Raw genomic sequence first — 27,199 nt, forward strand, 5'->3', positions numbered from 1 at the left:
GGTGAAGTAGTTTCTTGTTGTACCACTGCACAGCTGAATTGTTGAGCTGAGAAGAAGATTTCATTCTCCAAAGAATTTCAAACTACAGTTGAGTTGTGATGTATATGTAGTGTCATAGAAGACAAAAATGCTCACGCAAAGTTCCACTTATAAAGCATGCACAAAATACAATCATGTTACCTATTCAACTTTTACAGCAGACATAATAAAACTACCGTTGCACAATCTAACCACAAAATACAGAGGAACCTCGATTATCTGGCATTTGATTATCCAAATATCGGATTATCTGGCAAGATCGCAATCTCCCGAAGATTAGCTAAACTATGTTATCCAGCATTCGATTATCCAGAATTCTATTAACCAAACGAAATACTCCCCGCCTGTGTCCTTTGGATAATCGAGGTTCCTCTGTATACCAGATCGGCATTAAATGAGGAATTAATCAAGCTCTGACCAAGCAAACATAATTTGATTTTTAGATTAACTAAATAATCTGGTTAAAATTTCCATTGTAGCTCCTGCCACTAATGAGGGCATCACGGTGGCTCAGTGGTTAGCACTGCTGCCTCACAGCACTAGGGACTCTGGTTCAATTCCAGCCTCGGCCACATTCTCCCCATGTCTGCGTGGGTTTCCTCCGGGTTCTCCGGTTTCCTCCCACAGTCCAAAGATGTGCATGCTAAATTGCCCATAGTGTTAGGTGCATTAGATAGGGCAGGGGAATGGGTCTGGGTGGGTTAGTCTTTGGAGGATCAGTGTGGACTTGTTGGGCTGAAGGGCCTGTTTCCACACTGTAGAGATTGTAATTCTAATTCTAATTCTAAAAAAACCAGGAAAGTATCAGGACCAGATGCATACTACAGCTGCCAACACACGTGCATCTTCCCAGCTAGCAGCAGGAGTTCAAACCAGTGACATTGTTACTTGAGCAGTGGAGTTCCCTAATCTTTCCCAATGGGATCACACCAAAGGACTGGAAAGTTGTTATGAACCCTCAACAAAAACTGTAAGGAGAGGGTTCACTTTTGTAAGAGCTGAGGGATAGGGTTTATAAAAGATTGGTCATGCAATTATGAGGATTAGTAGATGCTTTCATTGCTTTCTTAAAGTACAGGTCAAGTATCCTTTATCTCAAACCAAAAAGGCACATAAGAAAAGGTATTCTGAAAGCAGGCCCAAATGTAGCTAAAAGTTTTTTTTATTCAAGGGCCTAAACAGACCGATAACCGCGAACTGTATACGAAAACTGAAAATATAATGTATCGGAAACCACAGGTATGTATATGATACAGACTATACCTATAGTTTCAAAATAAGATCAGACGTTAAAGCGGTCTCACAGCCATTCTTCCAACTGAAGCTCCATGGCAGCCATTCCTGCCTTGGATAGCCCAACCCTGTCACATTCCCCATTCTGGGAAGCCTTGCTCCAACACTTGGAAAATAGAGCTTGCAACAACAATTCATTCCGATTCCCTATCTGTGACAGGATCTCAAACTTAGTGATATATTATGTAAGCGCTGCCTTTTTAAATTAGTTAAAAATCACAACACCAGGTTATAGTCCAACAGGTTTATTTGGAAGAACTAGCTTTCGGAGCGCTGCTTCTTCATCAGGTAGCTGTGGAGCAGGATTTTAAGACGCAGAATTTATAGCAAAAGATTACAGTGTCATGCAACTGAAATGATATATTGAACAAACCTAGACTGCTGTTAAGTCTTTCATCTTTTCTAATGGGTTGCAGGTTTCGGTTTATTAATATGTAAATCCCAGAACTTCTTTTATGTCACATTCCTGAGATAACTTAAGGTTTTATTAAAAAAAAGTGACATCTCAGCTCAGACAATGCATTAAAGGTGTGAGGTTAAAGTATGTCTGTATCACAATCTTGAGTCAGACTGGTTCTATTTCCAAAGTAGGAATTGTAAAAAATGTTATATGGATTGCCTGCCTGCAGATTGTGTGCTTTTTGAGCAAAATAGAATGTATCTGTGAATACAAACTCATGCCATAGATGTTTATGAATGTGTGTGTGCATGAGAGAGAGAGAGAGAGAGAGAGAGAGAGAGAGAGAGAGAGAGAGAGAGAGAGAGAGTGAGTGAGTGAGTGAGTGTGTGTGTGTGTGGCTTGGTAGAGTGTGTGCATGAATGTGATGAAGTATAAGCCCGAAAGGGGTGTGCATGGGTGAGATTGTGGGGTGTGTATGTGTGTCTGAGAGAGTGTGTCTCTGAGAGAGGATCTACGTGAGTGTGTGAATATGTAAGAGTGTGTGTGAGAGAGTATATAGAGTAATGGGGTCACCTCACACATTGTCTGAGCTGAGATGTCACTTGTTTTTTTTATAAAACCTTAAGTTATCTTAAGAATGTGACTTAAAAGAAGTTCTGGGATTTATATACAAATGAACCAAAACCTGCAACCCATTCTAAAAGATGAAAGACTTAGCAGCAATCTAGATTTGTTCAATATATCGTTTCAGTTGCATGACACCATAATCTTTTTCTATAAATTCTGTGTCTTATGGTCCTGCTCCACAGCTACCTGACGAAGGAGCAGGGCTGGAAAAGCTAATAGCTCCAAATAAACCTGTTGGACTATAATCTGGTGTTGTGTGATTTTTAACTTTACTCACCCCAGTCCAACACCAGCATCTCCATATAATCTTTAAATTAGATCTAGCATGTGAAGGTTTTAAGCAAGGAAGTTCTACACAGCACAAATGGCTCAGTTGGAAGATAAATGACCTCCTAATCAGAGGTTCATCATATTGAATCCCACGAGATATGAATTTTTAAAAATATTTGAGTCAATTTTTAAAATTAGTTTTACGAAAGCTCTACTTAAACTAAATATTCTAATTCTTTCTCCACCCTCAAGCTTAGAATCACATTTACTTGAAACATCTCCAGGTTATATCTCATTATCGCTTACTGAATTATCAAAGGGATGTTTTAAGAGGCAACAGTTGACAAATTAATGCTTAACAAGATCCAAAAACTGATTAAGGACTGATACAAGAATTGATCAAGGATCACTCAGACCAAAAAATAGGAAAAGACCTTGATTCTAAGTTTGTGGCAAACAGGTGCATTTTTTAAAATGTTAATAGCAAACCCAGACAATTAGATTATCAGTACTGCATGCATAGGAAATGTTCCCTTTAGAGTTGTTGCCAAAATAAAAACAGCAAAGATTATAAATACTTAGTGATGTATCACAATTAACTCAGGGAATCAGAGTTGACAGCATGCACTTTTACACTCATGGTGTGGTCTGGAGCTAAAAAGTGTTGGTCAAGGGTCCAATCTTCTTTTCATCATGACTGACAATGATCCTATTCCACATTTGCTATATGCCATTGGTGCATGTTGGAAAAATTTATTGGTTTAGTTGTTTGGCTGTATTATCCATGCACCTTCCTTTGCTGTCTAATCCTCAGGTGGGACTTGAACCCAGAGCTTCTGGCTCAGAGACAGGGACACCAGCTATTACATTTCCCTTTTTAAGTGTACTGAAAACAAGAATGCTTTTCTTCTTATAATTTTCTTTATCACAAAATACCAAATTTTAACCTCTAACGATTGCAGGTTAGATTATTTGTAGAATGTTGTACCTGTACAGAAAAACTGTAAATATGACTTCATTAAATTCTATATAATTTAATATAAAAAGGTTCATAACTGAGAACGTAGTCAACACATTTATAACCAATGCTTTTCATTTTTTGATTTTATGCAAAATGACTAAAAATGTTGATGACCCCATTTAACTTCAAAAAGGCGATGTCAGATGCTCAACTGAAAAAAGTATACTATTGTTTTGTTAGCATAAAATAGAAATAAGTTGCAGCAAGTCAATAAAAATACAAATCTAATGACAGATCATTAAAATGTGTTGAGTGGGGTACTGGAAAAGAAAAGCAGGTCAGGCAGCACCCGAGGAGCAGGAGAATCGATGTTTTGGGCAAGAGTCCTTCATCAGGAACGAGGCTTGTGAGTCGAGGGGGTAGAGAGATAAATGGGTGGGGGAGGGGCTGGGGGGAGTAAGCTGAGTGCGCGATAGGTAGATGAGGCGGGAGTAACGGTGATAGGTCAGAGAGGAGGGTGAAGTGCCTTTGTGGGAAGGAAGTTGGACAGGTAGGACATGTCATGAGGGCAATGCTGAGTCAGAAGGTTGAAACTGGAATAAGGTGGTGGGCGGGGGGGAGAAGTGAGGAAACTGGTGAAGTCCACATGGATGCCATATGGTTGGAGGGACACAAGGCAGAAGAAGAGGCGTTCTTCCTCCAGGTATCAGGTGCTTAGGGATTGGCGATGGAGGTGGCCCAAGACCTACATGTCCTTGGTGGAGTGGGAGGGGGAGTTGAAGTGTTCAGCCACAGGACGGTGGGGTTGGTTGGTGTGGGTGTCCAGGAGATGTCCTCTGAAGCACTCTTATATGTTGTCTGAAGGCCTACTTGCAGAGCACTTCAGAGAACATCTCCTGGACACATGCACCAACCAACCCCACTGCCCCGTGGCCGAACACTTCAACTCACCCTCCCATTCCACCAAGGACATGCAGGTCTTGAGCGTCCTCCACCGCCATACCCTAACCAACCAATGCCAGAAGGAAGAACGCCCCCCCCACAACCTTATCCCAGTTCAAATCTTCCAACGCAGCACCACCCTCATGACCTGTCCATCTTCCTTCCCATCTATCCGCTCCACACTCCTCCCTGACCTATCACCATTATGCCCACCTCCGTCTACCTATCGCACTCTCAGCTTACTCCTCCCAGCCCCACCCCTCTCCCATTTATCTCTCCACCCCCTTGGCTCTCAACCCTCATTCCTGATGAAGGGCTCTTCTCTGAAACACCGATTCTCTTGCTCCTTGGATGCTGCCTGACCTGTTGTGCTTTTCTAGCACCACACTCTCGACTCTGATCTCCAGCATGTGCAGTCCTCACTTTCTCCCATTAAAACGTGTTGGTTTCGTGGACCCCACTAACTCAATTTACAAGTTACAACAATACCTGTAGATAGGAACACAAGCCAAATTGGTGAGTAAATAGGTGAAAGAGTCAACAAGAAATTTCCATCCAATTATTATTATATAACAGTAATCTGCACCATTATTAAAACACAATTGTCAGAACTCTTCTAAGCAGTAGCAGAAATCACAGGAATTTGAGTATTAATCACTGTGTGCATGGAGTTTGAATCAGTCAGTAGGGAGTTCCTCCAACCACCAGAATAAATTGACAGCAAGCACTAACTGCAGAGGTGTGAGACAACTGTTTAATCACTGATCCAGTGAAACATATTCTTCATGCTGGGAATCTGGAACACTATTTTAAACAATTAATTTCCATTGCATAATGTTGCCCATATGTATGTTCCTTCTTCTCATATGATTACAAAAGTACTAATTTTATTAAATACATTCATCGATTGATAAATTTAACTTAACTGTTTATTTACATCTTGAATTTGACAAACTCTATAATATACTTGATTCATTACAAAGAATATAAATGGTCAAATATAAAAAATGGATATGTATATCAATAAAGTAGAGAAAGAGAGAGCGAGAGCGAGAGTTGGGGGGGACTGGTGATGGTTTAACCTGAGGGTTATCATGTGACAGGCAAGGGAAGAGGTCGAGAAAGAAAATCCTTCATGGTAACCTCAGACAGCATGAAACGGAACCTATGACGTTTACATCTCTCTGCATCTCTAACAGACTCCCAACTAGATTGTCACTGAAAGAAAATTCTTGACTATCAAAGATATAAAACACTAATTATTGCGTTAAAAGAAGCTTCTTGGTATCAATTAAAATCTTGTAAATCATGCTCTATATTAGAATTCCATTCAAAATGCCATAAGATATGGATAATATTTGAAGTATAATGATCAAAAGACCAACTTAGGGAATCAAACTGTATTTCCAATTGTTTGTCAGTTGAAGCCACATATTTAGATTTCCCTTTTACAAATGAATAATTCCTTAAATTATTTAATATATTGTTCAGTAAGCTTTTGAGACTCAAAAGTGATCCAGTAATGCAAGCACTTACATGTGTTAAAAAAGAATTATTTTGCAATATGCAAATTTTGTTTTTGAAGTTAAATACGGTATTTTCAAGTGTTAATTTCCACAGGATGATAACAGCAAGTGACATAATACAAAAATGCTATAAGGTTGTCTTGTAATACACCCTAACTAAGAAGGAATGCACATGTAAAATCTATTACACTGCAAATTTCTCATCAATAAGTTTTTTTATCCAGAAGCATACGTGATCAATTTCAGTCTTTTTACTTGTAATTTGAATTTCTTCACTAACATTATTTTATTTGACATGTAAAGTCATTAGTTCATATTATAAACGTTCTCAGGAAAATGTATCAAAGTACATCAGGTATATTTCTAAAATCCCAAAACGACCAGAAAATGGATTGGACACATGTCAAAATTAACTGAAAGTACTGAGAGACTAAACGCGAAAGTAGTTTTTAAGTAGAATCAGTCAACTGCTCTGACACAAAATTTCCCACTTGATGAACCATCTAATACTCCAATTACTGTATTATTCAGTACCAATCAGTGTCAAATGTGGCCATTAAGTCATGCACTCTACTGCTTCCAATTAAACATCACTGACAGCTGGACCACAGGGAATTAGGGATAATAAGAGTGTTAACCACAAAGAATGAAAACATTGCCTTGGGAAATTAGTAAAAATGACTTGTATATTTAGATCAATTTACTGAATTTAAGATAATCCCCATAGATTACTGTGTAATATATTCAAAACAAGAAAACCTATTCCGTTTCAATTAAATGTTTGAGTATATTTTGTTCAATTTAAACATCCTTAGAATTTAAATGCTCAAAAGCAAGAAATATTTTAACGATCCAGAAAAGCCTATATTAAAGCTACTGATGCTCATAATAAATGATACATTCGTGATAATGAAATTTGACACCCAACTTGAGTGTCTTTTAAATACAGCCTACATGGTTTTGCAATTTGCATTTTATTCAACATAGAGACTGATAAGATATTAAAATAAGAGGTAAACTTTACAGTCAGAAGAAATTGCAAAAGATTACATTAATGTTTTGAAAAGTAAAAATAATCTATATTGTACTGTTTTTTTTTCCATTTTGGACCCCCACGCCCCCACTTCAAAAGGCAATGATTCTAGTACAGCAATGTTCTATGCGCCCAGCACCCTCTAGTTCTTGTTCCGAATAGTTATATATTTCTGTGAGCTCAGACAATGAGTTGCAGCAGGTGACTTAGTCAAAGAGCCATCACAATCCAACCTTTTCGGTATTTAAACTAATTTTGCAATCATTTATCATCCAACACTCCAATTCACTTCAGATATCCAACTTGCTAGTTCACTAGTTCCAATGTGCAAGCCCTCTAATGTCAACTAGGAGAAAGTGAGGACTGCAGATGCTGAAGTTCAGAATCGATATTGTGTTGCAGGAAAAGAATAACAGGTCAGGCAGCATCCGGGGAGCAGCAGAATCGACGTTTCAGGCATAAGCCATTCATCAGGAATGACGCTTGTGGGCTGGGGCTGAGAGATAAATGGGAGGGGGTAGGGCTGGGGCGGGGGGGGGGAAGGTAGCTGAGAAAGCAATAGATGAATGAAGGTGAGGGATAAGGTGATAGGTCGGAGGGAGGAGTGATGGACAGGTCCAGAGGGCAGTGCCGAGTTGAAGGCTTGGGATAAGGACAATATGGGGAGAGAGGAAATGAGGAAGCTGTTGAAATCCACATTTATCCTGTGTGGTTGCAGGATCCCAAGGGAGAATATGAAGCATTTTTCCTCCAGGCGTCGGTGGTAACAGTTTGGCGGTGGAGGTGGCCCAGGACCTGCACGTCCTTGATGGAGTGAGAGGGGGAGTTGAAGTGTTCAGCCACGGGGCAGTGGGGTTGGTGGGTGCAGGTGTCCCAGAGATGTTCTCTGAAATGATCCGCAAGATGGCGTCCTTTCTCCCTAATGTAGAGGAGACCACACCGGGTGCAACAGATGCAGTAGGTGACAACTGGTAGAGGTACAGGTAAATTTCTGACTATGTGTAAGGATTCCTTGGGGTTTTGGACGGAGGTGAGGGGAGTGGTGTGGGTGCAGGTTTTGCACTTCCTACTGTGACAGGGAAAGGTGCCAGGAGTGGGGTGTGGGCTGGTGAGGGGCATTGATCTGAGGAGGGAGTCGCAGAGAGAATGGTCTCTCTGGAATGCTGATAGAGGTAGGGAGGGAAATATATCTTTGGTGGTGGGGTCCATTTGGAGGTGGCAGAAGTTGTGCAGGATGATGCGATGTATGTAGAGGTTTTGGTGGGGTGGAAGGTGAGGGCTGGGTGTTTCTGTCCTTGTTGCGTTGGGAGGGGTGAGGTTCAAGGGCAGTAGTGCGTGAAGTGGAGGCGATACGATGGAGGGCATCGTCAACCACGTGAGAAGGGAAGTTGCGATCATGGAAGGAGGAGGTCCTCTGGGACTTCCTGTTCATCCCAGGAACAGATGCAGCGGAAGTGGAGGAAAGGGAATAAGGGATGGCGTTTTTACAGAAGGTAGGGTGGGAGGAGGTATAATCCAGGTAGCTGTGGGAGTCGGTGGGCTTATAATAGATGCCTGTGGTTAGTCGGTCGCCGGAGATGGTGATGGAGAGGTCCAGGAAGGGGAGGGAGGTGTCTGAGATGGTCCAGGTGAATTTGAGGTCGGAGTGGAAAGTGTTGGTAAAGTTAATGAACTGTTCAACCTCCTCATGGGAGCACGAGGCAGTGTTGATAGTCATTAATGTCGCGGAGGAAGAGGTGGTGCCAGTGTAACTGTGGAAGATGGACTATTCCATGTATCTGACAAACAGGCAGCCATAGCTGGGTCCCAGGCGGGTGCCCATGGCTACCCCTGGGGATCTCCCACCCACAGCGTCCAACCTCATTGTCCATGAACTCCACATTGCCTGATTCTAGCTCTTACCGAAGATTCACAAACCTGACTGCCCCAGTCGACCCATTGACTCAGCCTGCGCCTTTCCCACTGAACTCATCTTTTCCTACCTTGGTTTGGAGGACGTGGGAGGATTGGAAGAAGAAGTTGTTGAGGGTGAGGACTAGTTCAGCCAGGTGGATGAGGGTGTCAGTGAAACGGAACTGGTTGGGATGGTGGGAGAGGAAGAAATGGAGGGTTTGGAGACCTTCGTTGTGGCGGTTCGATGTGTACAGGGACTGGATGTCCATGGTGAAGATGAGGCGTTGGGGGCCAGGGAAATAAAAATCTTGGAGGAGGTGGTGAGACAAAAGTAGGTGGGGAGTTGCTGGACTAAGGGGGAAAGGACGGTGTCGAGGTAGGAAAAGATGAGTTCAGTGGGAAAGGCGCAGGCTGAGACAATGGGTTGACCAGGGCAGTCAGATTTGTGAATGTTCAATAGGAGGTAGAATCGGGCAGTGGGGGGGTTCACAGACAATGAGGTTGGAGGCTAAGAGTGGGAGATCACCAGAGGTGATGAGGTTGTGGATGGTCTGGGAGATGATGGTTTGGTGATGAGAGGTGAGGTCATGATCAAGGAGACAGTAGGAGGAGGTGTCTGTGAGTTGGCGCCTGGGTTCAGCGGTGTTGAGGTCAGTGTGCTACATGGCACACCATCCCTTATTCCCAATTCCTCCACCTCTGCCACATCTGTTCCCAGGATGACCAATTCTGGCCACTTTTTTCCATGATCGCAACTTCCCTTCCCACATGGTTGACAATGCCCCCCCTCCACTTCACGCACTACCCACTCCTCCCAACGCAACAAGGACAGAAACACCCAGCCCTCACCTTCCACCCCACCAATATCTGCATGCATGGCATCATCCTCCGCCACTTCAGCCACCTCCAAATGGACCCCACCACCAAAGATATATTTCCCTCCCTACCCCTATCAGCATTCCAGAGAGACCATTCCCTCTGCAACTCCCTCGTCAGATCCATGCCCCCACCAGCCCACACCCCACTCCTGGCACCTTTCCCTGCCACAGTAGGAAGTGCAAAACCTGCACCCACACCACTCCCCTCACCTCCGTCCAAAGCCCCAAGGGATCCTTACACATCGTCAGAAATTTACCTGTACCTCTACCAATGTCACCTACTGCATCTGTTGCACCCGGTGTGGTCTCCTCTACATTAGGGAGAGAGGACGCTTTCTTGCGGATTGTTTCAGAGAACATCTCTGGGACACCCGCACCCACCAACCCCACTGCCCCGTGGCTGAACACTTCAACTCCCCCTCCCACTCCCTCAAGGACATGCAGGTCCTGTGTCTCCTCTACCGCCAAACTACTACCACCAGATGCCTGGAGGATGAATGCCTCATATTCCGCCTTGGGACCCTGCAACCACACGGGATAAATGTAGGTTTCAACAGCTTCCTCATTTCCCCTCCCTCCACATTATCCCAATCCCAAGCCTCCAACTCGGTACCACGCTCCATATCTGTCCATCACTTCCCCCTCCGACCTATCACCTTCTCCCTCAGCTTCATCCACCTATCGCTTTCTCAGCTGCCTTGCCCCCAGCCCCACCCCTCTCCCATTTATCTCTTCGCCCTGGCCTACAAGCCTCATTCCTGATGAAGGGCTTATGCCTGAAATGTCGAATCTCCTGCTCCTCAAGATGTTGCCTGACCAGCAACACACTCTCAACTCCAATGTCTACTATCCAAGTTATTTGCCCCAAAATTCTGATTTTCAATTCTTGCCCAGTGTCTGTTGCCCCTTTCTCCCACCTCCCAACTTCTTTAGTCTCTTGCCCTCTAATGTCTGGTGCTCAGTGTACATTAATAATAAACGGAAAGTGTCAACTTTAATCATATGTAACTTCCTTGAATCAAGTGACGTCAAGAGCCTGGGTTGTTCTGGAAGCTGACCTGGCTTAAATTGAGACGAGCTCCAAATATTTCCCTATCTAATGCACATTCCATGCTTGGCAACATCAATTTCTCAGCCACAATTAGGAGCAGACGTCCTCATCCCATACCCCCTCAGCAATGCCAATTTCTCCTAATTTCATTCCCCAGCTGCCTACCTGCCCAACAAAAAGCAATCCACTCATACGTACCTGCTACTGTTGGGAACTTAACACAGAAAATTTAAATCAGACCTCCATTAAATGCTCCAGAACTTCCAGGAAACAATATTTCCCAGACATTAAATCTCATACTTGTCTCACAATTATTATCATGGCAACTGCGTATTCTGCATCTGCTAATAAGTCAGTCAACACAAAAATTAAAACAGGACGTGCTTTAGCAAGGCAGTCAAACTCATCTTGCCTTAGCTTACTTAGATGAAGCACTGAGATTAGTTGGTTCTTTCTTTCCTCAAAAGCATAGCAGTTGAACCCAGGATTTAAACCAAGTCTTTCTGTTTTAAAACTAATTGTCTGCAAACTGAAAAATGCAGGCATTTGTTGCAACTACTAGTAAGACACCCATGAGGCTTAGATATCACTTCATGCCACATGCAAATAACTTGGAATAAACTACCAAAGTGTTTCAACAATGTACAAACATTTGATGAAGACGAAGACCACCAAAGTATCATATGCAAATCAAATTGGTATTGAAAAGGGACTGCATCTTAAATTAATACATAAATAATTAGCGAAGAATAGCATGATTGAAATGATCATCTTGTGAGTTGAGTACTTTAAAATAAAAATGCTAACATTTGTGCTTGGATTATTTCTAAGAATTCAGAAATTATAAGGAATTCAGAAATAAGTTGCATACATAACGATGTAAAGATAGTAAAACATACACTAGCAGTTGCTTCTGTATTGTAACCACAGAAAAACGTTCATGACAGGGATAAAAGCACAATTACGAGTCATAGAGGCATACAACAGGGAAACAGACCATTCGATCCAACTCGTCCATGTCAACCAGATACCCTAAATTAATCTAGTCCCATTTGCCAGCACTTGGACCATATCCCACTAAACCCTTCCTTTTCATATACCCATCCAAATGCCTTTTAAATGTTTTAATTGTATCAGCCTCCACCAATTCTTCTGGCAGCCCATTCCATACACGCACCACCTCGGCGTGAAAAGGTTGCTCCTTATTTCCCTTTTAAATTTTTCCTTCTCACACTAAACCTATGTCCTCTAGTCCTAGACTCCCCCACCACAGGGAAAAGACATTGTCTATTAACCTTATTCATTCCCCTCATGATTTTATAAGGTCACCCCTCTGCCTCCAACGAGTCTTATGATATTGTTCATATTAATTGATCTGGGAGTAGAAAACATGTATTTTATAAGGCTTTCCTGAGAATTCACTACCACTTTATCATAGTTTTTTATGTTGTGCCTTCTACTTAACAATGCTCTTTGATTACAACAGACGTTTTTCAGTTAGTCATATTTATATATTCACATAAACAATAAACTTTTGAATCACTCAAAGATCTAACTTTGCCACTAAAAATTACACCAATGGGTCAATCAATCTTTCAGCACCATTTTTTACCACTTACCGTTGCATGCAAAATTAAAGTTCTTACCTGTTGACATAAAGAATGGAATGCGGAATTTCCCGCTCAGTACCCTGGCTCGCAGGTTCTGCAGTGTGCTGCCATCAAATGGTAAGGCCCCACACACCAGCACATACAGGACCACGCCCAAACTCTGCAAGGAACATTAAATGGTGTTAAAATGGATCATATTACCAGGAAAAACACTATACCTTTTAGCCACTTAACCTGTTTTATATTTGCTCCCTTCCCCTACTGCTATACTCCAGTTCAGTAAAGCCAAAGGAATTGCTCAGTCCTGAGCAACTCTTTAATCTGTCTTATGCTGTCAACTCAATTGGCTGAATACCTTCATGTACACAAGGATGAAAACATTTTCATGTCTCATATCTTTCAGGGAGGTGTTAGCGAAAGGAAACAGCCACAACAGTATTAACATGTTTTGGTTTGTACAAAAAAAACTGATAATTTGATATATATTTTGCTCATAAAATGCACACTTTGAGACACTGTAAAACTTCAGTCTTCTGTTCAAAATAGTATTATCTATTTGTGATAGTTATACTTCCTCACATAAAGAGCATTATTTTATTTACTGCATTCTAAATTTATAAAAATATATTGCTTTGGGACAGAGCAGGAGAGAAGGTGGGGAGAAGATTTCTGAACTCAACATATAAGAATGAGCATACATTTTTTCCAAGATTTATATTATCAGTTCTACTTGTCAATACAAATGGAAAACAATTCAATCCCTTGTTTATTTTGTAAGACACAATTATCCTTCAACAACAAGGCATTGACAGGATCCATGGATATGTTGAAGAGAATACAAGTACAATTCCAAGTCTTATGGCATAGCCTGGATTAATTGATCTGAGTGGAATTTATAAAGATTTCCTGAGAACTTATAATTTTATGGTAGCAGTTCTATATTTGACTGCATTTGCTGACACCAACACTTACGCTGTGTACCACTTGTGCATATTCCAGAGGATATAGAATGGGAGGATAAAGATCGGGTGGACCTGGGAAGTGGAAAAGGGGAGAGAACTGTTGGGGAAGTAGGGGAGAGATCTGGGACAGGCATGGAAGGGAGAGAGGGCCTTCCAGCTCTTGGGCTTTCCTTGTTGCTCCCAACCTAATTTGTTGATGACATCGCATGTAAAGTTTCCGCAATGATGTCAGTGTTTGGAACTATATGTTCCCAAATGAGTGCGCATATGTAGTCGCCCACGGTTATTGGTGTCAGCAAACACTTTGTGGCTTCTACTTAAGATGATGTGGTCAATGCTCTTTTATTCGCTAAATCTGTTTGCTGTCCAGCAATAATAATATACTATTTAGATCTGGATGTAGATTTGCTTGCTGAGCTGTAAGGTTCATTTTCAGACGTTTTGTCACCATAATAGGTAACGTCTTCAGTGAGCCTCCAAATGAAGCTTATGGTGACGAAATGTCTGAAAACGAACCTTCCAGCTCAGCGAGCAAACTTACATCCAGAACCTCAACCTGAGCAACAAATCTTCTCAAAACTCGCTAACATAATTTAGATAAATGGGTGTCAAAATTCAGTGATCTTTGGAAAAAATAAATGCTAGTTCAACCATACTGATACAACTCTGATCTGGGTAAAGCAATTCTGTGAAACAGTAAACTAAAAGTTGCCAGAGACACTTGTGTAATAGAAATAAAAAGAGCATTCACAACTCACCCAAATATCTACTTTGGGACCATCATATTCTTTTCCTTCAAACAACTCAGGAGCTGCATATGGTGGACTTCCACACCACGTTTTAAGTAATTGTCCTGGAGTAAAGATGTTACTGAATCCAAAGTCTGAAACACAACAATAAACTTAATTTAAGTAACATATATCATACATTTTAAACACTCAACAGATGAGGTAACAATTTCACACTAAATATAAAAAAGCACACACTTATCATACTAAAACCTAGCATTTGCCAGTGATAGTTTTGGGGTATTACAACCTTACTAAGGTTGTAATAATTGGTTAGTTATTATGAAATAGACAATGAAATATAAAGTAGTCATAGCGGTGACAGACAGAGAGCAGATGAAAAATAAACTTGAACTCCCTTATTTCTGTACAAAATCTGTCATTCTTTCGATCAGTGCTATACACTTTTACATTTAACTTCATGTAAACTCTTCAGTCTTGTGTTGTTGCTTCTAAACCTGAATGTTACTTTGAGAAAGATGTTCTACTCTAATTAATGCGCTGAACATCCCACCACCCAACACGTCTTTAACTCTGAATGGGTAACTATTTAACAGACCTGTGCATGGTTTTTAACTCACTCAAACTGACATCAGTAGGTAAATTAGTCCTAAAAAGTAATCAGGCTAACCAGGTGGACAAGCATTACATCAATGGCAAAAATTCACATACCTTGATTGTGCTCAATTCACGACTACAGAATTATATTTTGGCTTACTTTGACCTACTCATATTCATAAGAAAATTGAAACTGAAGACCCAATGCAGATTAATGCAATTTAAAAAAACATAAGAACTAGGAGTAGGTAATTGAGTTTCTCAAACTTGCTGTGCAATTCAATATGATATTGGCCTATTTCATCTCAGTCTCACATCAACTTTCCTGTCACACCCCATAACCCTTCAACCTGTTACTAATTAAAAATTTATCACCTCCTTAAATTTACTCAATGTCCTAGCACCCACTGCACTCTGGGAGGTGAATTCCACAGATTCACGATCCTTTGAGAGAAATCATTTCTCCTCATCTCTAATTTATATCTGCCACCCCTTCCATTAAAATTTTGACTTTCCATTTTCGATTGCCTCACAAGAGGAAACTCTCTACATTTACTTTGTCAATTCCCTTTGGCATCTTACATTTCTCAATTAGATCTCACCTCGTTCTTCTAAACTCTAAAGAGCATAGTCCAAAATTGTTCATTCTCTCTTCATATGACAAACCTTCATTTCTGGAACCAATCTAGTGAATCTCCTCTGAGCTGCCTCCAATACGACCATATTCCTCATCAAGAAAGGGAAGCAAAATTATACACAAAACTTCAGTTGCAGTCTCACTAATTCCTTGCACAATTGCAGCACCACTTCCCTATGTTTATATTCTACTCCTTTAGCAATAAATGCCAAAATTCAATTGCCTTCCTTATTACCTGCAGTGTTAGTTTTATATGATTCACACACGCAGACACCCAGATCCCTCTGCACTGAAGCACTCTGAACTTTCTCCCCGTTTAGATAATAAGTTGCCCATCGATCTCTTATTTCAGTATTGAACACACTAGATTAATAAAGCTGGTATACCATAAAAAAGTAAAATGCCAAAATCATTGAGAAAAGAAAAACTACTTCATTCCCCAAGTAATGTATCCCAATATATCCCTCAATCACCATAACTGTGTGGATATGCTGGTGCACAAAGGAATTTTAGCCAGCTATCGTATTCTGTTATTACCATTTGCTTTTATTGACGGTACTATGGAATTTTACCATCAATTCAAGCATACTTTATAGCCTCTAATAACTTATTAAATTGAGCAAAGGTCATTAATCAGAAAAGATTTTCTCTGAGAACAGTAAATTGCATGTGTTTTGCTGTTACCAACAGAGGCTCATTGTGTTGTAGGCACAAAACCTTAATTCACTTCAAGGGAAAACAGTTAATAAAAAATTAAGACTTTGTGATGCATCAAAGTACAAGGAAGTTTTTAAATGAAAGGTTTATCAGAAATTTACACAGTTGCAAATTACTTTTTGATTTGTTTTTGCTTTTATAAATCCCCAATAAATTCTTATAAAGAAAATGCTCTAGATGCAACTGATTCACTACTCAATTACTTAAAAATTTTCCAAGCAACATCATAGTGCAGGCATAATAATCTCAGAAGGAATGCAGGATAATTTTGCATGGAGATAATCTAAAATGATACTCATCAATCTAATGAGAATACCAAATTCAAAACACTTCTCTGTTACAAAAAACTTCTTCTCAAAAATGAGTTCACTCAAAGCAATCTTGGAAGGTGGTTATGGAAACTGCCCAGACATATAAAAATATCCATGGATGTTGTTAATGTCACTTAATTAACTTGCCAGAAAGTATGCTCAAATATCATATCAAAGGACCCATTCCTTTCCCTCACCCCAGAAGACTCATTGAGACATTAACAGTCACTGTAACTTGAAAATAACTTAATTTGCAAAATCTTCACAGAGTAAGTCAGCTAAATGAGTATTAAGTAATTATCCACCATTCACTAATTAAGCTAAATTTAAAGGACAGTTGAAGCAGGCATTCATTTTTAAGAATTATTGTGTTAGACTAGAACCTGAGATTCAATCTACTATATTATTTTACTTCACAGACTGAACTCAGTTCAAATAATCTTCAGTTAATCTGAATTCTCTTCTGATGAAATTTGCTTACAAGGCAACTGGAAAAGCTTTGCTTTGGCATGTTAACCTACAGATCCAAAGTAACCAAAACAGTTAAAGAGTTACACTCTATGTCATACTGAAATGCATTTTCTGGCAATAACACCCTTGAAACTGTGAAAATATGCAAGGTTATCCTGTTACACAGAAAGATTACATAGCCATGTAACTACAACACAAGAACAGTGGTTTCTCAAGTGCTTTTGATTCTATCATTTAAAGTAATTCTAAGTAGAAACTTCAAAGCTAGGAAAATGCCACACAATTCCTGTTAAGTCACTTTTTTCACTTTAGAGGGCAAAAAGTGTACTAATCAGTCCTATTACATTTACTGTGAAGTTAACTACTAGAACCATGATTATAATTAAACACATGCATGACAACTTGTGATTTGGGAGATTAAAGAATATCAACATGTTGTATTTAATTTTAACCTGATGCAATACATCACAGAATCATACAGGCCCTTTGGCCCTTCAAGTCTGCCCTGACAAAATTAGTCCATAGCCTTGAATATTAAGACGATTTTAAAAAACTCATCCAAGTACTTTTTACAGATTGCGTGGTTTTTCACCTCAACTATCTTAATTTCCCCTGAGAAAGGGTGGTGAGCTGCCTTTTTGAATCACTGCAGTCCTGAAGCTGAATAGGCTGGGACTATTTTACATGGAGGGTCAGAGGCTGAAGTTTATACAGGTTTATAAAATCATAAGGACATGGATAGAGTGAACAGCCAAGGCCTTTTTCTTATGGTGGGGTAGTCCAAAGCTAGAGAGCATAGGTTTAAGGTGAGATGCAAAAGATTTAAAAAGGACCTAAGGGGTAACTTTTTCATGCAGAAGGTGGCGCAAATATGGATTGAGCTACCAGAGGAAATGGTGGATACAAATACAATTACAACATCTGGATGGGTATACGTATAGGAAGGATTTAGAGGGATATGGGCCAAATGCTGGCAAATAGGATTAGATCAGATTGGGATGTCTGATCAGCGAGGACAAGTTCAAAGGGTTTGTTTCCATGCTGTATAACTTTATGACTCTGTGAGGCGTAAGTACACCCACAGTGCATTTAGGAAGAGGGTTCCAAGATTTTGACCCAGGAATACTGAATGAGTACCAATGTTGTTCCAAGTCAAGATAGTACATGGCTTGGAGGGTAGCTTGTGGGGTTCCGACATATTTGCTGTGCATATCCTTGTAGTTGGTAAGTATCCTGGGTTTTTAAGGTGTTGTCAAAGAAGCCTTGGTAGTTTGTTGCTGTCTATCTCAAAGATAGTCTCTCAGTGTTGGACTGGGGTGGACAAAGTTAAAAATCAGACAGTACCAGGTTATAGCCCAACAGGTTTATTGGAAGTACTAGCTTTCAGAAGCACTGCTTCTTCATCAAATAGCTAGCCACCTGACGAAGATCAGTTCTCCGAAAGCTAATACTTCCCAAATAAACCTGTTGGACTATAACCTGGTTTTATGTGATTTTTAACACTGTGCATTGTGGTGGAGGGAATGAATTTTGGTGGTGTTATTTGGGGTGCCAATCAAACAGGCTGCTTTGTCCTAGATGGTATCATGCTTCCTGAGTATTGCTAGAGCTCCACATGTTCAGGCAATTGAAGAGTATATCACTGCACTCCTGAACTGTGCCTGTAGATGGTAGACAGATTTAAGAAGTTGAGAAGTGCCGTAATAAGATTTCCCAGCCTCTGACCTGCTCTTGTAACTATGGCATTTATAGGACTAGTCCAATTCAGTTTCTAGTCATTGTTAACCCCAGTATGTGGTAGTGGGGGATTCAGCAATGAAAAGGCCTTTGAATGTCAAGGGAAGATAACCTGATTCGCATGTTGGAGATGGTCATTGCCTAATGTTTGTACAGTGCAAATGTCATTTGCCACTTATCAGCCCAAGACTGAATCTTGTTCAAGACTTTCTGCATTTGGACATGGATGGGTCAATATGTGAGTTGGTGCAAATGCCATTGAACCATCCTGATCAGGACACCATAGATACAAGAGCAGAATTAGGCCATTTAGCCCATTGAGTCTACACTGCCATTTGATCATGGCTGATATGTTTCTCAATCCCATTCTTCTGTCTTCACCCCACAATCCTTTATCTACTTACAAATCAATAATCTATGTAAATGCACTCAATGACCTGTCCTACTCAGCCCTCTGCAGCAATGATTTCCATAGATTCAGCATCCTCTGGCTGAAGAAAATCCTCCTCATCTCAGTTCCAAAGGGCTATCCCTTCACCCTGTGGCTGCGCCCTTGGGTCTGAGTCTCTCTTATTAGTTGAAACATTATCTCCACATCCACTCTACCCAGGCCTCTCGGTACTCTGTAAATTTCAAATCAGATTCCCCACTTAAGCCCTTCTTTTGCATAAAAAGATCCTCCTAACCCCACCAATCAAATTAAACCTCATCAAGACCTTTGTCATCCTTTGCTCTCATTTTCCCCACCTTTCTCCTTTGAAGCAGAATTTTGTTTCCTATCTTCATTAAACTGTTTTATAGATGTTATGACATGGAAACAGGTAGTTAACCAAATCAGCCTTTCCAACTCTGTATTCACAACACAGTAAAATTAAAAATTTCATGATACTCAATTTGTCCCCAATGGTTCCACACCAGGTTCCTGAATAACCAATCCCAGACCCTGCAAACAATTAATTCCAGAAACCAGTTTGTCTCTTAAACAAAAGACTTAGCAATTTATTAACAATATAGCAACTTCAGCAGAATAAAATTAAAAAACAAAGTAATCTACTTGGTTGAATCCAGTGACTTTTCTTCAGAACTAGGGGTTTTAAAGTAGGTAAAAATAATGACTGCATTTGCTGGAAACCAGATTCTGGATTAGAGTGTTGCTGGAAAAGCACAGCAATTCAGGCAGCATCCGAGGAGCAGGAAAATCGACGTTTCGGGCAAAAGCCCTTCATCAGGAATAGAGGCAGGGTGCCTGCAGTGTGGAGAGATAAATGAGAGGAGGGTGGAGGTAGGGAGAAAGTAGCATAGAGTACAATAGGTAAATGGGGGTGGGGATGGAGGTGATAGGTCAGAGAGGAGGGTGGGGGAGGGTAGCAAAGCGTACAATGGGTGAATGGGGGTGTGGACGAAGGTGATGGGTCAGAGAGCAGAGTGGAGTGGATAGGTGGAAAGGGAGTTAGGCAGTAGGACAAGTCATGGGGACGGTGCTGAGCTGGAAGTTTGGAACTGAGGTGAGGTGGGGGAAGGGGAAATGAGGAAACTGGTGAAGTCCACATTGATGCCCTGGGGTTGAAGTGTTCCAAGGTGGAAGATGAGGCGTTCTTCCTCCAGGCGTCGGGTGGTGAGGGAGCGGCGGTGAAGGAGGCCCAGGACCTCCATGTCCTTGGCTGAGTGGGAGGGTGAGTTGAAATGTTGGGCCACAGAGCGGTGTTTTTGATTGGTGCAGGTGTCCCTAAAGCACTCTGCTAGGAGGCGTCCAGTCTCCCCAATGTAGAGGAGACCGCATCGGAAGCAACGGATACAATAAATGATATTGGTTCTAAAGTAAGGTCAATGGACTCAAAACATTAATTCTGCTTTCTGTCCACAGATGATACCAAACTGCTTAGCTTCTCAAGCAGTTTCTTATTTTGTTTCAGATTTCCAGCATCCGCAGATCTTAGTTTTATTTTGTTCTATGCGTTAAACCCAAAACCCCTTGTTTCTAGCTCCATTCACACAAAATACAGACAAACACAGTTAAGGGATAAATGAAAGAAAATATCAGATTACTTAAATGATTTTCACGATGCGTTGTTCCACAGATGTCTGTTTCTTTGTTGATTTTCTGAAGATGTCAATCAGGGTCACCTCTACAGTTCACTCAGATAAAGGGAGTAATACATATAACTTAGCTTTCTAGTCTCTGAGCTCACAAGAGCTGCTAGTGGGAGGTTAGGCAAGATCTTTTAAATTCTTACACTGTAACACCAATAACCAGATTCCTTTTTCCCAGAAAGCAAAGTCAAAACCCAGTTCAAACTCTGACCACTCAGTGACACACTAACCATCTCCTCCCCAAGGTATCAGTTACCATTCAACATCCACCACCTGCTTGAATTTAAGATCTTTTCCAGACTTGCTGAAATCAGTTCCCAGGTACTGACCTCATTAATAGCCAACTTATGCTATCTGTTTAAATATAATGTTTTTCCCAGTGACAAGGTGTCCAAAACCTTTTGAACAAAAACAACCTGCAATTAACTTCCAGGCCTTGACTTTTGAATAAATAAAAGCTTGCTTGGTTCTGTTTTCCTTTTAACACAAGCTGTTACCCACAGTCCAAAAGTAATTTTTAGCTTACAGTTCCCAGTTCACAGCTCCAAATCACAATTGAAAAAAAATAAAAAAAAATTTTAACAAAGGCTCTAACAGAGAGCATCACATTTTTTCAATTGTCTCCCTTTTTCTTTCCCTTCTCTTATAAGTCCTGATGTCCACAATTGTCAGTGAACCTGCCTGTACATTTACAGTACAGGACTGATGCACTATTTAGTTCCAGAATTTGTTAAAAGTCCTGTCCCTCCTTCTTTCCTTCTGCATCTTGCCCAAAAGCAGTCCCTTCATTCATTGTCTGCTGGTATTTCATCCTTAGTCATTTTTTTTGGCAATTTTTGTCAGTAGTGGTTTGGATTGTGTTCCACTCTCAGGGGCAGGGACGGTGCAAAGAGTTAGGTCCCAAGTCTACCTTAATTGAAAAAAGAATTGTACGTGCACTGTCAGCATTAATTTGAACCATATGCTAATCACCAAACAAAACTAACTGTGACTCCCTTTTGAAAGTATTTACATTTTCATCTTAATTCTATTTGCAATTTCAGATAGACTGTGATGTTCCAAATTTTAGCAGAAATTATTAAAAAGCTAACAAAATATAATGCTAGATGGTGTGCATTCAATTAATTAAGACACTGAGAATGTAAAATTGGAAATCAAAGAAAACCTGAATATGCCTGTGGATTAACCAGATTCTTTAAAGAAAACACCCTACCAGCATTCTTCTGTTTCAATTCATTAAAATTAGCTAGATGATTTTCTTTGGATTAAACTATGCAGATCAGCAAAGAAAATACTTTAGTGTAATCCTCTCAAAGCACTACAGATGCATAGTATTCCAACATCAATTAACCTGCAGTCACTTCAGTGTTTCATTTTCAGCTATTATAATACTAGATTTTGTGATCTAAAAGTTTCTGAAAATCTGTTAAATGAACGAGCTCAGGGATAAGTAACATGAATGAATCTTTTCTCAGTGATAAAGGACACATTTTATATTAATTATTTGTGACCATTACAACATTGTACAAATTTATCTGGACATAAGCACTGCATTCATTTAAAGCACAAAACAAATATCAACAGCACTTGATATTTTGTCAGTGGATTAGTAGACAACCTTTTTAAAAACTTAAACACGACATTAGCTGCCACCCACCTCTGCATTCCAAGATTACCTTGTACTCTGGTGTCCTCTAATGCGTACTATTGATAATATATTACCTGCATTAAAGGAGGACTCGATTCATATGGAGTACAGAACTTGGGAAGAGGGACCAAGATATTCTTGACTGGATTGACATAGCAAGCGAGAACATCTTGGTGGCCTCTTGAGCAAGCTGAAAGATGGACAACCCTCCAAATCCAGATAAGTTGTATCCTAGCCTGCTGAGAGGAGACAAGAGAAGAAAATACAAGGGCACTGGTTCAAATTTTTAATTTGTCTCTGGCCACTGGGGAAGTGCCGAGGACTGGAGCACAGCTAAAGTGGTTCCACTTTTCAAGAAGGGTGGTAAAGATAAACTAGTGAATTGCAGCCCAGTGCATCTCACATCAGTGGTAGGGAAACTATTAGGGAAAAGTGAAGGTTTGATCAGAGATAGTCAGCATGGCTTGATGAGAATAAGGTAATTTGATAGAATTTTCTAAGAGGTAACCAGCTGTGAAGGTGAGGATGTACTGCATTGATATAGTTTATAAATATTTCAGCAAAGCCTTTAACAAGTTTCCACATAGGAAACTGATAAAAGCACAAGGGATCCAGGATAACATGACAAGTTGGATCCAAATTTGTGGTGGTTGAAAGTTCTTTGTGTGACTAGAGACTGGTATCCAGTGGCATACAATAGGAATCAGTGCTGGGTCCCTTAACATTCAAGATATATATTAACAATATAGTTGAGATGCAGTGGGGAGAATGATAAGTAGGTTTGAGCTATAGGGAGAGGCTGAATAGACTGCACCTTTTTTCTCTCGAGTGTAGGGGGCTGAGGAGGGACCTTATAAAGGTTTATAAAATCTTGACAGGTATAAATAACGTAAATAGCAAAGGCCTTTTTCCCAAGTTAGGGGAGTCCAAAACTGAAGGGCATATGTTTAAGGCAAGATGAGAAAGACTTAGAACGGAGCTGAGGAGCAACTTTTTCATGTAGAGGGTTGTGCATATATGAAATGAACTGCAAGAGCAAGTGGTAGAGGCCATACAATTACAACATTAAAAAGACATTTAGACAGGTACATCAATAGGAAAGCTTTAGAGAAATATGGACCAAACACAGGCAAATGGGACTAGTTCAGTTTGGGAAACCTGGTCAGCATGGATAAGTTGGACCAAAGGGTCTATTTCCATGTTGTATGACTCTATGACACAAAGACTGGCTAGGTGGTTGACAGTGAGGAAGAATGTCTTAGATATAGGATATAGACGGATTGATCAAATGGGCAGATCAGTGGCAGATGGAATTTAACCTTGAATGGGTGAGATATTGTACACTTAATGGCAGGACACTAGACAGTTCAGAGGGATATTGGATTCCTTGTCCAGAAATCCCTAAAGGCAGGTTAATAGAGCAGTTAAGAAGATATACAGGACACCTGCCTTTATCAATCAATGGCAGAGATTATAAGGGTAGGGAAGCTAAGTTGGAGCTGTACCAAAACTTCAGTTAGGTCACAGCTGGAGTACTGTGTGTAGTTCTGGTCACTGCACTGTAGGAAGGATGTGATTACACTTGCAGAATTGCAGAGGAGATTCACCAGGACATAGCTACAATCTCTATCCCAGGCAATGAACAGAAGCTGGATAAACTTGGACTCTTTAGAGCATAGAGGCTGTGGGGCCACCTGATTGAGGTATATTAGATTCTGAGGGGCATGGGCAGAATAAATAGAAAGCAGCTGCTCCCTCAGTTGAAGAGATAATAACAAGGGGCAGTTGAAATACTGGAGGTTTAGATGCTTTTTTAGGAAAAATATTTTCACCCAGAGGTTCATGGGAATCTAGAACGCACTGGTGGGAGAATAGCTGAGCAGGAAACCTCACAAGCTATAAGTAGATGAGTATTTGAAATGTCACAAAAGTTGGACTAGTGTAAATTTAGAGTAGTTCAGTCGATGCAGACTCAATGGGTCAAAGGATCTGTTCTGTACTGTATAATACTCAAAATGAAGAAAAAATGCTCATGATTTGTTAAATCCCAATGACAGGGCATTACCTATTCTGTATATAATAGATTTGGATACAGTGCAAACTTGTACTAAATACTTTTCAATATGCTAAGCATAAGAACAATTACAAGAGAAAACCTATATCAATAACCAGAGGTAAGATTCACAGAATCCCTACAGTGTGGAAACAGGCCATTTGGCTCAACAAGTCCACACTGATCCTCCGAAGAGTAACCCACCCAGACCCACTACCCTACTACTCTACATTTCCCCTGACTAATGCACCCAACCTACACATCCTTGAACAATTTGGGCAATTTACCTAACCTGCACATCTTTGGACTGTGGAAGGAAACTGGAGCACCCAGAGGAAACCCATGCAGACATGCGGGGAATTCATGCGTGCAAGCTCCACACAGAGAGTTGCCCGAGGCCGGAATCGAACAGGGGTCCCTGGTGCTGTGAGGCAGCAGTGCGAACCAATGAGCCACCATGCTGCCCTATTGAAATATATGAAATTTAGACATTTTGACTGGATAAATGCTGACTGTTGCTTTCACTGGCTGAGATTCCCACAAATGGGTGAAAATGTCCTGATAGGAGGTCAGCCATTTTGGCCAGATGAAGAGAGATTTCTTATATCAGGGTTGAGGTTCGTTAGAATTCTCTATCATAGAGGACTGGATGTTCAATTGAGAAATACATTCAAAACTGCAATCAACAGACTTTTTCTCCCTCCAGTAAAGAAAAGGTCTGAGGTATGGAACAGGGCAGCAAAAGCAGATGAATAGAGATCTGAAAACATGAAAAGAAGCTTTGTTATCAATTTACTTTAACAGAATAGTACATTGTCATTCATTGATAATTAAAAATAATTGTAATCTTCCACTGCATCTACATTCAAAAACACAAGAACATAAGAAATAGGAATAGAAGTAGACCCCGATCATTCAATAAGATCATGGCTGAACTTCTACACCAACTCACTTTTGCTGCCTGATCCTTACCTCAGGCCTTCTTTCTTAACTCAGGAGAGAAAAAGTCTGTTGATATCAGTTTTGAATGTATTTCTCAATGGAGCATTCAGTCCTCTGGGATAGAGGATTCTAACAAACTTCAACCCCGATTGAAGAAATCTCTCTTCGCCTGTCCAAAATGGCCAACCATATATCTGGACATTTTTACCCAATTATGGGATTCTCAGCCAGGGAAAGCAACAGTCAGCATTTATCCAGCCAAGGCTTCTAAATTTCATAAATATCAAAGAGATCACTTCTCAATCTTCTAAACTCAATTCTTTTTCAATTTCTCTTTATTGGACAGTAACTAATGTTTCTTTGTTCCACCCCTCCAAGAGTTCCTTCCTTCCTTAGCTAAGGAGGTCAAAGCCATACACAATACTCAAAACCATATATAATTATATCAAGCCCTCCATAGTCTTATCCTCCAAACCTCCTTATCCTTTCCAATAAATATGATTTTAAGTGTCCAAAGTCATTTATCAGTGTTACTCTCTGTTAACATATTGTTCTCTTGATATAACATTGAAAATGTACGTTATTAAGTTGATATATCGAGATTCAGGCTCACAACTCACATTTATATAAATGAAACACTCATTTTTAAGATTTCAGTTCAATAAATGTTATCATACTGGTGATCTCTGCTGTTAGTAGCTGGTCTGCCCTCAAAGTCATATTTTCACACCTGACTAATAATTAAACTGACACAGGCTGTTCCACTTGCATTTAAACAAGCTGAAAAATCTGTCTCATCTGTGATCATTTAGCAGAATTTTCCACTGTGCAACAAATAGAACTGTGACATGTGAGCTCTTTTACTGCTAACAGCATTAATGTTTCAAGCTAATTAACTGAACACCCCACTCAAATCCACCGAGGACTACAGTGTTCAGCTACATAGAAAGAAAGCATAGTGGGAAGCACAAAACCAATCTGTGCTCATTATTCCCAATACAATCTGTTCCAAACAGGGAGGAGGAGAAAAATTAAAATGAAACTTTTATTTTGGAGCACTATTTAGTGTTTTTATAGAAGGAGAATCTTGGAAACCTCAACCAGTGAGGGTACTGAACCCACACTGCATCGCCTAGCATCCGTTCAGCCAATCGTCCAGCAAACCAAGCCCTCTTAAACTAATCCAGATTCTGTGGCTTGCAAGATCTGCATATACTATTTCAGTGGACCTGTACTATTTGAGTACAAGTCCACCCAGCAAACTTAATTTATACCATCATTAAAGTTATCTGCAAATAATAATTCATGTATCATGGAAATAAGGTAGTGTGGAAGAATGATGACATTTGATTCAGTAATTATCCTTGATAACAAAATGGATAGGAAGTATATGAAGGTAATTTTTATCCAAATACCCCTGTTAATCACTGGTAATATCCAAGCATAAAATTTTTATAGCTTAGTTTAAATTAAATTTCCAACTCCAAGATCTGTCAGCTACTACACACAAGAATCACAAAACTTAAAGTTTGGAAATTGTTGCTGCGGAGGTCTTTTGGAATGCTTTAACTTTACTGATCTACTCCTAAATAAGAAGACAAGAAATTGAGCCAGAGTAAACCTCTGACCTGTCCACCTTCCACTAAGGTCAATTTTCCCCATTAAATAAACATTACTGCATAACTCCTTATATTCCTTTACTTCCCTTTTGTCCTAAAACCTGATGATCTGTCCCTCAAATATAATCAACAACTGAACATT

General features: G+C 40.2%; 1 protein-coding gene across 7 annotated transcripts in view; it reads right to left on the reverse strand.

The window, feature by feature from the left end:
- Positions 1 to 27,199, reverse strand: part of sik3 (SIK family kinase 3) — a 305,700-nt gene that overhangs the window by 63,355 nt on the left and 215,146 nt on the right. For all 7 annotated transcript variants that reach the window (XM_043676612.2, XM_043676614.2, XM_043676611.2 and 4 more), the window contains 2 exons: positions 14,244 to 14,368; positions 12,560 to 12,683 (listed from right to left, as the gene is read on the reverse strand). In XM_043676612.2, coding sequence (XP_043532547.1) covers positions 12,560 to 12,683; positions 14,244 to 14,368 — 249 coding nt within the window. The remainder of the gene's footprint in view (positions 1 to 12,559; positions 12,684 to 14,243; positions 14,369 to 27,199) is intronic.

This window comes from Chiloscyllium plagiosum, unplaced genomic scaffold, assembly GCF_037043375.1.
Source record: "Chiloscyllium plagiosum isolate Xiang-an unplaced genomic scaffold, Cpla_swu_hap1 HiC_scaffold_29, whole genome shotgun sequence".
NCBI lineage: Eukaryota > Metazoa > Chordata > Chondrichthyes > Orectolobiformes > Hemiscylliidae > Chiloscyllium > Chiloscyllium plagiosum.